Consider the following 14,767-nt stretch of genomic DNA (forward strand, 5'->3'; position numbering starts at 1 on the left):
AGACTGCAGCAGTGGGCAAGGGAAAGGCTACAGGTGTCATTTGTCTGGGCTTCTGTCAAGCCTTTGACACAGGTCCCCACAGTGCCCTGCTCTCTAAACTGGAGAGAAATTGATTTGATGGTGCATTGTTCAGTGGATTCCATTCTTTGCAAGAGAGGCGCTCCCTTCCTCTGATCATTTTTGGTTTGGGCAGCTGGGTCTAGGTAATCCTGTCTGAACCATCATCTCCAGGAACCTTCTGCAACATCAAAGCTATTGAACTTAGTTTTTCAGCATTAATATGAACAAGGATTTCTAGCATCACAGATTTTGCAAGTCTTCTTCTCTGAACCAATAATAATTATAATTTTATTTTTTCTGTAATCTTTTAACCCCCACTAAACCAGTTTGAATTACTAGCAGTTAGTCTTTATCACTGCAGTGAATCAGAGCATGCTGCCTGATGAGGAAAGAGAAAAAAGTGAAAGTAATTTCTTGCTATCTGATAGTGCTGAAAAGAAAATGCTGAATACCAAGCCTAGGGGACACATGAATGGAATTTTTCAGCTGACATAAGAACAGAGATTGTGTGATGAAAATTTAATTTCTAATGACTTATCAGGAGCACTGCAGAAATTCTTTTCTTTTGTTGTCATTCCATCCCACAGCTACCATGTGAAAAAGAGGAATGGAAGCTGTTGTCTTCTTCTGAAAGTGAGTACAGAAGGAGATTTATACAGCAGAGGCCAGGGTGAAAAGGGTAGAATGTTAGAATGGCAGAGAAACTAGAAAATTTGGAGAGATGGCTGAAACACTCTGTTCATATCATTCATACAGAGCAGTGTTAGTGTGCAAGATAGTGTTAAGGCATTAGATAGGCTAAGATGTTCAAAATACTGCAAATACTTATCTTGAGAACCCAGTCTGAACCACATTAATTTGCATTTGCTAACTGTATTGGCTGCTTAATTTTTCTAGATCGCTTTCTGAGCAGTATTTCACAGCAACTGAAGATTCACTGATATCATGAAGATATCGACTGATAAATTTGAACATGAGAAGTTCCTGAAGATTTCAAATGGCAGCCAACACGTGGAGCCCCAGATTATTGGTTTATTACTAATTCTCACTCAAAAATCTGTAATGTATGGAATGTGAGTATGCCATATTCATTATGTTTTCAAAATATCTAACTTTGATATTTGGTTACTGGGATAAAGGAAACTTCACCACAGGCACTGGGAGCTGCTGTTAGGTCCCCTGAAGCTGTTTCTGCTCCAGGCAGAGTCCAGCTGTCCAGCCTCTCCTCAAAGAGCAAGTGCTCCAGCCCCATCATCTTGGTGGCCCTGAATTTGATCCAAATGGGGAAGTGAGATTTTTAATTAAATGTAGAACCCCCTTTATTATTGTATCTCTTTGTAATGGAAAAATTTTGACCTTTATTTCTGTACCACATCACTTTATAGTTGAAAACGTGCACTTTGCTAGATAGCACCATGAGTTTTCTTAAACCAGCCTTTAGTAATCTCTCACCAGTTATCTAAACCTTAATTTTAAGCTTACCACTTGCTTGTTGTACTTTCTATAAAACTGTATGCATCAGTCTTCTAGTTTATGCCCCCCCTTACCCTCAAGAGCTTTTGCAATGGGGTTGAGAAAATGCTTTGTAAATAGCCCAGCTGTATAAACAACATGAATGTGGCTGGCAAGCAAAACCCATGGCTTTAAATGTTACACTTCCTTTCCTAAATGTTTTTAAAATGTATGGTTTTAGTCATAAAACTCCTTACAAATCAAAAATTTACAGTAAACTTTATTTCCGTGAAGGACAGGCACCTGTCCAAAAGACTTGTGATGTTTTTCCTTCAGATAATGTCAATGCAACTTTTTAAATTCATTTGACATCATTCTGAATTATTTGTGTGCATATATGAGAAGCTCTGCCCTTGAAAAGAAAATTGTAGCACTCAGGTGGAAGTTCCAATAGATATTGGCTTGGAAATATAAAAGGAATGAAGAATACAGTTCAATTAGGCTGTACCTTTAATGATTGATGCCCCTGGAAAGAGTCAGGTAATGCCTCATTCAGTACCCATGAACACCTCTCTTATGAACAATGGACACAACTCTCATGTTTTTCAGTGGTGCTGGAGAGAGGCTTTCTCTCCACCCTCAAACTCCACACCAAACCTGCCCTGTTCCTCTGTGCATTTCTTCTTACAATACCTAAAAAACAAAGGCTTCATCGGGTTGGGCACCACAGCCAGCCCTGGTTTGACATGTCTAGATCCAGTGGGGGCAGCTATGGCTTGTTATTACTTTAGAAGTGTTGAAGATACAGGGCTCTTGAGAAGTGACCAACAGAAATCCAAATCAGAAATTATGAGTCTTCATTACCAATAGTAAATGTATTAACATATATCAGAGAAAAGGGCTTGTGGAGATAAGAAAAAGACTTGTGTGTTTCTCTTAGGCTCCTAGCCCAAATTTTCAGAAATAGTATGTACTCTGAACATAATGTTTCAGAAGCCATTACATTAATTTTCATTTCACACTCCTGAAGGAGCCATTTGTCCCCCCTGAAGGTGTAGAATCCACAAATTCAAAGTTCAAACTCCACTTAGACATTTAACATGAAAAATTTCTGTTTCCTCTGGGTAATTTATTCAATTCTTGAGTAACCCAAAATTTAGAAAGAAATTAATAAATTAATCGCTTTATAGATAAATCATCAATTGCATTTTTCTTCTTCATGCAGACTGTTTTAACAGCTACAATTAACTAAAATTAACATTTTTTCAGTGAAAAATCCATTCATAGTGAAGGTCTTAAGTTTTAAGACTAAAGTTGCTACAGCAAAGTACTCAAACAGTAAATTGACAAGACAGAGAACATTTTTTATCATGATGGAAGAGCTAAAATAAAAATGCTTTAAGGACATAATATATGTATTTTGGGGCTGATACAAGAAATAAAATACATCAAAATATACTAAGACCTACTTATGGGTGTTGGAGATCCACAGTGCCACCAAGGTAGTCTTTAAATATATTTTTAAGACTGTGTGCAATCTTAAATATAAGAATGAAAAAATACATATAAGATGATGGAAGCATTAAATAAAATTAGAAAATTAAGTTTTTACCTTGAATCTATTTTCCTGTGGTTTCATTTTCCCTTAGTTTTATTGTTGACCAGCTCCTTCCCCTGAGCAGCAAAATTATGTTGGCTAGACACAAACTCATGAACTCGTTGTCTGCCTACCGTTTTCTAGCAATAGAGATAAGTGGATATTTTGTACTTGATCTGGGCAGTCACTTTGCTTGGGCAAAGAAAATTTGGATTCGTGTACCTGTTTGAAGCATTTTCTCTCTTTCAGTTTGGCTGTGGGCATGAGGCAGGAGTCCCTGTTTCTCCCAGGTCCGGTGCAGCTGTGAGCAGGAGCACTGTCCTGGAAGGAATGCACATTGCCCAGCTGCCACCAGCTGCAGAGGTGCCACCTTGCCCAGCAACACAACAAATCCCTGCAGCGTGAGAGCTCCTGGCCAGAAGATGTCACCTGAAGTGAAGAACCTCTGTGTGAACCAGCTGGGGCTCCAGTTGAGTCAGCAGAGCACAGGAGCCCTGAGAAAGGCATCTAATTCCAGCTGGGATGCAGGGGGGATCCCAAGGCACCTACATGGGATGGTCAGATATGACACGGGACAGATGAGATCTCTCTGTCCTTCTGGCAATCTTAGAAATCTGTCTGTGGGCAGCTGAAATAATCCCAAGGTGCCTCCCTCAGTGTAATGAACCAAACTGCTGTCCAGGGATTAGAGACTTTTGGCTTCATTGATTATAATGAGACTTCAGACACAGCTCCCAGGAGGGTGCCCAAATTTAGTTCAAAAAGCCAATTTAGACAAAAAGCCAGTCCATCTCAGGGGATGCTGCTGTTTAATGTAGGAAGTCAGATTGCTGTAACATCCCCTGTCAACCCAGCTCAGTTGTCTTGGCCCCCACTTCTTGCCACAGGTCCCAGAGATGGAGTCCCACCAGGAGAGGCAGAGCCAGAGTATTTCCATGTGTTTGGAACCACTCTGAGACTCCATTTACCCATCTGCACAATGGGCCTCAGAATAACATCCTTTTTCCCAGAGGAAGCTCATCTACATGCGATGGCACAGCCCCAGGCTCTGGAAATGTTCCACTTGAAATGCAACTGCCTTGTGGTAAGAAGCATTAACAAATGGGACCATTGACTTTTGCTTATTTTTTTTAAGTGAAGTGTCTGCTGTTTCAGGGTCAGTGATCATTCACCACATTCACTAGATGCTGTTATTTTGGGCTCCAAACACAGACTGTAAATCAAAACAGGACACCTTTCAATTATTTGTGTTAGCAAAAGGTATGTTGAAATCACATGGTTGGCTCAATTCTTGTTTTCAAATAAATAGTACCTAAATGCTGCTTTAAGGCACTTCCTTTCTTCTTTACACATCTTCCATCCCCCATTTTTCATTTTTCCTTGAGGGGGAAGGCCATCATGATTATTCCAGTCTCTGCTGTGCCTGTGTAAATTACCATCAGTCCAGCTAACTTTACCCACACCCACAAGATGACAGAACTGCAGAAATTTTGCAGTGCTTGTCAAAATCTTACTATTCAGCAGTTTTGTGGGTTTCAGAGCTTTTAAAATAAAACTTTCCAGGCTTGCTTGGTTGCACTGGGGTCAGCACAAGGTCTATGAACCACTGCTGACAGTTTTTATGTTCATTTACACCTCTCTTCATAGTTTTAAATCAATTTTCCGACAGTGGCATCACCTGATCCATAGATTTTACATCTTACAATGCCCAGCACTGGCTGGCTTTGATGTTCTTTTTTGTAAGTGCCAACTTTAAAAGCTTCCTTTGTGCAAGGCTTTAAAGAGTCACTGCATATAAAGGTAAGACCTTCAGAGGTCTCTGCTTAGTTCCCAGCTCAGTCAAGATTTTATCCACCCTTAAAAATACCATCATACACTGCATCTGTGACCCTGTTTCAGAAAAAGGGGGAATAAAGCTCATTTTCTTTGAGCCTTTTATTTGCTTGCTTGCATGGCCTTTCACCATTGTTTCTTCACTTTGTCTACAGAAGACATAAATCCATGCCTCAGTTTAGGCTTCTGGCCACCGATGTAGTATAAATAGCAATAAAATGTGTAAGAAAACATATTGGATCCTGTATTTTTACATTGCCAGGACTCCCAAAGGATTTAACTGAATGTTCTGAAAACATGATTCAGCCATAATACACCCTCCCATGGCTCATTGCACACAGTCTTTCAGAAACCAGGTTCAGGTTTAGCATTTTGATTTAGTCCCTGTGACAAAACAGCTACAGACTCCCTGCTTTGTGTTTCTTCTCTTTGTATATTTTTCTACTCATACTCAGAATCTGTTCACTCCAGTGGACTATCTTCACTTGATCATTTCATTGTCCTACTGTAGCAAAGATCCAGCTTTACTCATCTTTTCTTACACAAAGAGAAGTTGTTTTCAGAAAAGCTGCCTGTTCTCATTTTTTCCTGTAATTACTTTGCCCAATTTTTAAAATATTCCTTGGAAATGCCTCAGGATAGCTCTCTGGAAGTACAAAAAGCAAACTTTTTGAAAGAGATTTCACAGTCAACTTCAAAGGACTTCAGAGCATTTGTGAAAAAAAAAATCACAGAAAGTGGAAAATCATTCTTCCCTGCCTAATATATCATTCTCTTCATGCAAGACAATTACAATGACAATTACTACTGCTTTGTTGACTTCAGCTTAAGCATTTTAAAGAACTGGGCTCCACATCACCTTGGAGCCCTTCTTGGGTGGGCTAACACTGCTCTTTAATTTTACTCTTGAGCCGAGCTAAATATTTTTTTTCAGTTCTACATTTATATCATTCAAATATCGTCTATGAATATTTGGTTTCACCTTCAATTGGCAAGAAGCTGACCTATGTTTATTAAGGTAAACCTGAAACCACTGAGGAATAATTTGGGATCACCTTCTCCTCAAGTGTAATGGACTGATCACATTTTTGCAGTAACAGTTGGTTAAGAAATCTCTTCTGTTCCAGAAACAAAGACTCCAGTGTCTGAGCTGAGAAAGTGTAGCTCTGTATGGACATGACACCGAATAAAAACCTTTTAACTACATTTGGTAAGGGGCAGTGATACACAAATGGCTGTATAAAACTGTGCTTCTTTATGTGTAAGGAACCTAATTTCAGAGAATTTGGAATTCACTGGAATGTTACCCATGGAGATTTAAGCTATTCATGTTACTCATAGGTTTCTGAGCTGTGTCTGGTAAGTGCTGTGAGCAGCAATAACACTCACAACTTCATGGTCTCCAGGAAAGCGTTCCTTACAGCCACAAGAAACATGACAAGGCAGCACCACTGCTCCTAAGCTCCACACAAAGCAAGCAAAACACACTGCAAACACTGCTTATCTGCTGATTGGGTACCCCAACATTAATAAAAGCAGTGCTGCAACTATCAGTGCAGAAGTGTTGGAGGGAAAGAAATGGGATGCAGACATCTGTATCAATCTGGCAGTCTGCACCAGCAAGGAGTGCAGTGCTGTGAGAGCATCAGCAGTATGGATTCAGTGCTTGTCCTGAAGCACTTCAGGGCAGAACATTTCTCAGGACAGTGAAACTAGCTAACAGTGTTTATGCCCATGGCTGGGTAAAAGTCTCAGTGCTGCTGACAGACAATGTAAAGGAGAATATACAAGCTGCTTTAACAGATGTTGCCCGTTCCTAAGTGGTGTGACCATATTTAGCAGTGGCTGAGATGGGCAGAGGGCAGAAACAGCCTACATTACAAATTCTTCTCAGTTTTATTTGCTTTTGCTGTTTGTCATCATACAACACATGGCTATCTTTGTTTGACTAATAGAGCTTTTACACATTCAGCTTCACTGACTTTTGTCCTTTTCCTGTTTTGTCAACAAGGCAACATCCACATCAGGGTAGTGTATTCCAGGATGCCTGTCCCAGTGTCTAACAGAAAGCTGCCTGAGCTTTTCCATACAGGCAAAAAAATCATCCATGAAAGAGCAAGGCAAATTCAGCAGAAACCACATCTCCCCTTGGACCTGTGCTTGTCAGCAGGTGATATGATACAAGTTATAGCAGGAGCTGAGATTGTGGTGATCCTGGGGAGATAGAAATAATCCTTATGTTTGAGGTATAGTAATGACCATCTCTGAGATAATGCCAGATTTATCCTACTATCCACCTCATAAGAAAAAAAATCACATTTTTTAGTTATTCTAGACACACAGATCCATTGCCTATCTGTAGCTGGTAGATTGCCTCTCTCAAAGTATTAGCTCTCCCATTGATCTATGGTTGTCATCCTCTCATAAAGTAAATTAAATTCAGGTTTTTGGAAGATAAATTGTGTGAATTACTCACTCTACATGACCTGCTTTGTTACTAACAAAAAAATGCTTTTAAATGTTCTTAACTATTCCTGATATTTAGCATTTCTGGTTTTGAACATGTTAGACAGTGAAATATCCTTTAGTTAAGATAGAAATTCTCTTTAAGGATCTCTGAAGTAAAATTTTTGTTTATGCTATTGAGCAATAGTTTACAGAAACAAAGAAACAATATCATATTGTATATTCTATAATGTTATTTCACTAAAAATTGCTGTTGAACTAGTGTAACTACTGAAAAGTTGCACTATTTACTTTGAAAGTAATGACCTTTGTTATGTATTTGTACTGTTTATCAAATGGTAAAATAGCACAATTTTTATAGCAAAGGAAAGTAAGTTATTGCAGCATTGTTGCCAGTTATTGCCAGTGGAAGTTACTGCAAAATAATCAACAAGTGTGGTTTGCTTATGCCCATTTCTTCCTGCAGCCTATGTCAATACACAGAGACCTCATGTTTATACAAAGATACAGTTTCAGAGCCCTCAGCTGGAGAACGGATGCCTAAACCACAGTATTGGGGAGGAGAAACAAACCAGCCATCTAAGCATGTTTACTTCCAGCAACGAGGAAGTTCTAACTTGTCCCTGAGTGGTGACTCACTGGGTTGGGACTATAAAAGTAAAGGTAGCTGCTCTCTAAAACATCAGGGCTTCAGGCTTCAGAAATCCAACATGAAGCAATCAGGACTCGCAGCTGTTTTCTTTTTCTTGTTGGGTTTGTCATTTTGCCTGACAATCCCTATTCCCCTTGAAGACAGCCATGAATTCACAGAAAAGGACCTTCAGTTTGCAGAGGTATGGTATAAAATAATCCATTTGCATGTTCCAATAGCAGTAAGCTGTGCAGTTACAACTGTTTGGAAGTGATGCTTATTACTCCTTTTCCCCTTCTTAGCGCTATCTCAGGACTCACTATGATCTCCGTCCAAATCCTGCTGGAATAATGAGGAAGAGTGGAAACACAGTGGCAGCCAAACTTCGGGAAATGCAAGCTTTTTTTGGCTTGGAGGTGACAGGCAAGCTAGATGAAGAAACATATGAGCTGATGCAGAAACCAAGATGTGGTGTCCCAGATGTGGGGGAATATAACTTTTTCCCTAGAAAACTCAAATGGTCAAAAATGAATTTGACATACAGGTAAATTATTGCTGTTATTACCTTCTTTCCAGGTGCATTGTCCAATGGGTTGCTGAGTACATGAGGCTGATGTGAGAAGGGTGCATTTGTGTAAAACTAAAAAATTAATTAAAAATTAATTTAAAAAAATTAATTTAAAAAAATGAATGGTGCAGTTTAAAACCCCTACAGCCTCACTCTTGGAGAGGTGCTCCCAGCCCACATTGCAGCCTGAGGAATAGACATGATTTTTTTCCATTGCACTTTGTCATGTGCAGTAAGCCAGCAATCCTCATTTGGCCTCCATGCAGACACTCAGGACACATCCATGGTGCCAAATGAAAGAGGGGCAGGGGTCAGATCATGCCAGACTTCTCTGGGTCACTCCTTAGCTCTGTTTGGACCTGGCGTAGAGTTTGCCTCTGTCTTGTCCTGGACAGAGAGGTGTAGATGCAAACCAGTCTGTGTAGTGTGACTGTGAGAGCAGGCTCTTCCATTTCACATCCCAGATGGAGATCTCTGTCTTTGTTCAGACAAATCCCAGACCATGACCTCAGAAAAGTTGACCTTGGTAGGTGAAAGGCTGACAGTTCACAGGGTACATCCTTCTCCTTTAATTCTGCAAGGTCACATATTTGGGGCTTTCAACACCTACAGAGTTTGTTTAGCAGATTCCAAATTTGAAATCACTGAAATCTCTTAGTTCCATAGCTAGTGATAAATGTTACTTTAATATGGACAATTATAGCCTTTAAAAAATCACTTTGGATAATGTTTTACTGCTCCAGGAAGTGAGGATCTTGAGATATTTTATGTGTCATGAAAATTTTGAAGTTACTGATGTTTTTATACCTAATACTGAATATATCTGACACTTTCTAAATCTTCTGGTGCATAGAAAACCAATTATTGAAAGCTGTTAGATAATTTCAGATATCTCTGAATTATTTTAGTGATCATATAAATGTTTATTTTTTTAACACTGTATGCAGGTACTAAGCTCCTTGTTATGTGATAAGATCATATAACAAAAGCAAAAACTTTTAATGAGGTGTACAGTCAGATAAAAGTGCATTGCCTATTTCCTCAATTCACACAATTTAACTGGAGATATTTATCTGTTGGACAGAATTATGAATTACACTTCAGATCTGAGACGTAATGAAGTAGACAGAGCTTTCAAAAAAGCATTTAAAGTTTGGTCTGATGTGACGCCACTGAACTTCACCAGGATACGAAGTGGTACAGCTGATATCATGATCTCCTTTGGCACTAAAGGTAACACAGAACCAATTGTTTTCATTTTATAAGTAAGTTATATCCTTATATTCATAAGATGGAGTAATTAATTTAACTGTTTTGAATTTTGCCCTATAGAACATGGTGACTTCTACCCTTTTGATGGACCCTCTGGATTACTGGCACATGCTTTTCCCCCGGGCCCAGACTACGGAGGAGATGCTCATTTCGATGATGATGAAGTTTGGTCAGATGATTCTAAAGGTAACAGAAGTTCCTGTGATTATTTGAAATGATGATAGATAGAAAATTTATCCCTGTTTGATATCTGTAGATGGTTTGTTTTGCCTGTTGACTGTTCATCTGTATGTTCACTGTTCACACGTAGAACAGAGTTTAACCTCCAGTCATAAATGGAGGTTTACCATGTGCTTAGCATAAATTTTAAGATATAACATTCTTAAGTGAAATGATTTTAAAAAATTACTCAAACAAGATTTTGTCATTTTGTCATTTCACTAAGGGCAGCTAATTCTGATCACAGACTGATGGGCATTGCCTTACTGAAGCCTAGAGCAAACACCTCAGCTGCACGTTGTCCACTTGCATTTAATTTGAAGATTCATCACCTTGCCTATTCAGGACAGAGTTTAATAGAACAAAACACTATTTTTTTCAGCACTGGATTAGGTCACCCTCCTGGCATTAATGCTAATTTCTGCAATAATGGACTCTACAGCAGATGAATTCCCAGCAAAATGTTCCTGACTGAAGTAGGCCCAAGACTTTACCCTAGAGCTTTCCTGTTGCTAAGACATTTCAAGAGATCTAAATCTCCCTACATAGTAACACTGTCATGTGAGAGTTAGGATGAATGCTATGAGCTACTAGATCTCTTAGGCCCTTATTAATGCAAAACCCTTCATAGTTCAAAAATACAGGCAATTGTATCTAGGGGAAGGTGTCCCTGCTCAAGGCAGGGGGTTTTGAACTACGTGGTCTTTAAAGTCCCAAACCCTTCTATGACTTCATGAATTATGCAGAATTTTTCCATGTATTCAGTTGTCTCATTAATTGTCCCATATGTTAAAGCAGTGTCAAGTATGGGGATGCAAGGAGATGCACATTTACTTTTGCTGTGGTTTGTTATAGGCTATAACTTGTTTCTTGTTGCTGCCCATGAATTTGGACATTCACTGGGACTTGAACACTCTAGAGACCCTGGAGCTTTGATGTTCCCAATCTACACATACACTGGAAAATCTGGTTTTGTGCTTCCTGATGACGATGTGCAAGGGATCCAAGAGCTCTATGGTAAGTCTGTATAATATATAATATTTATCTCCTGTATCATTATAGCCTGTTGCAGATGCACTGCACCGTTACTGTGGGCTGCAGATGTTCAATAACAGTCAAGACTGATTAAGAATGATTCACTGGAACAGGAGATGCTTTGATTTAGTAGTTGAGAGGGTAAAAAAAATAACTAATGCTGGAGAGCACAATTGGTCACTGACCTGTCTCCTTTAGTGGCAGGTGATGGGGACCAGAGTCCTACTTTTTGACCTGCCTGAAAAGAGAAGGTAAAACAGAGTCTAAAGGTAGAAACAGAACTGTCCATTATGTTTCATTATGAAAACATGAAGTGTTCGGGGACCTTCAAAACTTGGGATAAAGAAAGGGAGTTTATTTAACACCATTGCAGCACACTTGAACTGCAAAGTTCATGAATGCATTTGGCTAGAGGAAAGAGAGAACAGATTTTTCTGTAAAAATGTTTGCCCATTATGTTTCTGTTCATCATGATCTTGGGAGATCTTCCATGTTCTGTTCAATATCATGATCAACAGACAGAAAATTAGCATTGTCAATCTTACATCATATGATATCATTGCAGGTGCTGGAGACAAAGATCCCAACCCTAAACATCCCAAAACACCAGAGAAATGTGATGTAGAATTATCGCTTGATGCAATAACAGAACTTCGTGGAGAAATGTTGGTCTTCAAGGACAGGTAAAGACACTTCCATGTCAAGGATGGTGGGTACTGGATAAAGTCTGAGCTAGCAAAAACACCATTTCAGTTTTTTACTAAAGATTTGGGTAAATGTACATTTAAAAGAGCACAAATCAATATAGATGTCTCTTAAGAAACTGCATCATATGTCTTTTTAGGCAGAATTTATAATGCAACTACAGACTTGATTGCCCAGCAATATGATGCGAAGATAATATGACTGAAGACTGACATTTTTGTACACATTTTTAAATTCATGGGGCTTTCTTCAGCATGCGTAAATCTGCTAACTTTTATTTGAATGAAGCTATACTGCATTCAGGAGCTTCACATGGGACAGCAGTGTTTCTCTTATTATAAATGAAAGAAGCTTAAAAGTTGTTAGAGTTTGAGGTGATTACTGTGTGAGTGACAGAAATGCTCTGCAGCTGATGGCTGTCAGGAAAGGAAAGGAAAGGTCTAAGAGGGGCTCAGTCTATCCAATTTTCTGTGATTTGATAACCATTAATTCACCAGCAATTTATTTTAACTATAGGACGTCAAAGATACTGCTATTCTACAGTATGACAAGAAACATAAAATATATCTCTTTTTTCTGAACCAGGTTTTTCTGGCGACTGCACCCTCAGATGGTTGAGGCAGAACTGGTGTTACTTAAGTCCTTCTGGCCAGAGCTTCCAAATAAAATAGATGCAGCTTATGAAAATCCCATCAAAGATCTTGTGTTCATGTTTAAAGGTGAGTTTTCAATTTTGTTGTTGGCAGAAGAATACACATAATTAATCAAGCTCAACAGGTGGTACAGAGGTAAACAATAGAAGAATAAAACATCCTACCTTCCTTGCTTGGAAAACAATTATTTCACCTCTATATGCATATCTATGAAATTTTCAGTGAACTGGAAGATGTACAATTTAATTAGGATGCCCAGAATCATAGTAAAAATAGTCTAATACCTACTGAGTATGTGACTTAACAATCTGTTTGTTGTCTGAAAATAGGGATAATGGTTTCCTCATTTGAGAACTTACAAAAGACTCACTCATGCTTTGTTTATATTTTCAGGAAAGAAAGTCTGGGCTTTGAATGGTTATGACATAGTTGAAGACTTCCCTAAAAAGATCTATGAAATGGGATTCCCAAAAGAAATGAAAAGGATAGACGCAGCCGTCCACGTTAAAGATACCGGCAAGACTCTCTTTTTCACTGGAAATAAGTACTGGAGGTAAGCTGGATGCAGGTCAGTTTTTGTGCCCTTAGTCATAACCTGTCCAGATGCATGGAAAGATCAGCAGTTTGGTTCAAACCAGGCATTTGGCCAATCTGGTCTGGGGTTTTCATTGGTGCTACAGCTGTGTACAACATGTTGTAAAGGTGTATGAAAGGCTTTTTCAAAAATATGGGCGCAGATTTTAAAAGCTGAATGAGTGCAACGAAATGAGAACAAAGTGCTCTAATCTAGGAGAATTGCTAATGTGGCCATGCCTGCTAGACAAATTTCCCATCTTGCCTCCTTGAGTTGCTTGTGTGATGTGAAGTGAGCAAGAAATCTGTCCCACCCTAGGGTGTCTCTTTTTTACTGTCCGTGACTGGGGCTCACAACCAGGTCTCATGCCTAATTAAGACATTGCCATCCCTTCCCACTACCATTGGGCCAAGCAGCCTCAGGATAGGTTCACCAATAAATCCAGGTACAATGGTCTCCCTATAACACATACTTTATAGATCAGTTCTGAAAATTTAGCTCCCTTTGCTTTATGTTTATTCCACTTCTGGTGGAGGTGTGCTCTGTTTATCACCCTGCATTTTACCATTGCACTGGACAGAAAGCACCCAAAGACTGCTGGCTTGCTTTGGGCGTGGGTGACTTCAAAACATATAAAGGCTACAAGCCAGACTCCCAGGCTGTTCAAATGCCCTGACTTTTTTCCTTTGTTTTCAATATAGTTATGATGAAGAGGCAGAGGTCATGGACGCAGGCTACCCCAGGCTGATAGAGGAAGAATTCGCAGGAATTGGTGATAAAGTGGATGCAGTCTATGAAAGAAACGGTACATACTCTGATAATGAAGCTTCATTTCAATTAATTGCCATTGAAACTTGAGATTAATCTCTTGTAGAAAATTGTGCATTTGTAATTTTAATTTCTTCACATCAATACTTCTGCTCTTGACTGAATCAGTTTTCTGATCTAAATTATGCTCTGGCCAAAAGAGAGCTTCTTGCTTAGGGAACCTAAAGTGACACGTTTAATATAGAAGCATTGTAATGTAATAACTGGAGCCCTTTCCTATCCAGCTTTTCAGGGAGTGTTTCTGAATCAGTGTATTAAAAATTAAAATGCCCTGTGTCTTCCTGATCAAGTGATGTAAGAATTTTACACAGGAACAAAAAATATTAGTCATTTTGAAATTCTGATCCAGCTCTAGTAAATGGGATGAGGATCTTTTAAAAATTTAGCTCAGCATTTTAAATCTGCAAATGTTGCATTTGAGTTATTAAAAATGAAAACAAGAAAATTTCTATTTTAAGGATAATTTTGATGTGCCACCACGTTTTCTTAGTGTTAATTCTTTCTTTCTTTTTCCTTAGGTTACCTCTACTTCTTCAATGGACCACTGCAGTTTGAATATAGCATCTGGAGTCAAAGAATTGTCCGTGTCCTGCATACTAACTCCCTGTTTTGGTGCTAATTGCAGCTGAGTGCCATGTCATAGGCTGCAGAGCAGCTTGTTGTACATGGGAATATTAATAAAGTGGGCATTTAGGTTTACCAAAGGACAGCAAGGTTCTATGAACAAGTACTAGGCTACCTACCACCAAATGTACGCTGTATGTGTGGGCTTACACAGCTGTGCATCAGTCTGGAATTGATTTAACTTAATAGGAAAGGAGAGAAGAAATCCTTATCATTCCAAGGCTCATTACACCATTTAAAGTTTGTCAAG

General features: G+C 39.0%; 1 protein-coding gene across 1 annotated transcript; it reads left to right on the forward strand.

The window, feature by feature from the left end:
• Positions 1–8,118: 8,118 nt before the first annotated feature.
• Positions 8,119–14,512, forward strand: LOC311166327 (collagenase 3-like; the record flags this gene model as incomplete). The annotated part of the gene is made up of 10 exons (XM_084226247.1): positions 8,119–8,241; positions 8,342–8,583; positions 9,692–9,840; positions 9,940–10,065; positions 10,954–11,115; positions 11,699–11,816; positions 12,424–12,557; positions 12,885–13,044; positions 13,767–13,870; positions 14,412–14,512. The coding sequence occupies 10 exons, from the start codon at positions 8,119–8,121 to the stop codon at positions 14,510–14,512; spliced, it is 1,419 nt and encodes a 472-aa protein (XP_084082373.1).
• Between the last annotated feature and the right edge of the window lie 255 nt (positions 14,513–14,767).

The sequence above is a fragment of the Fringilla coelebs genome, assembly GCF_963513975.1.
Source record: "Fringilla coelebs genome assembly, chromosome: 2".
Classification (NCBI taxonomy): Eukaryota; Metazoa; Chordata; class Aves; order Passeriformes; family Fringillidae; genus Fringilla; species Fringilla coelebs.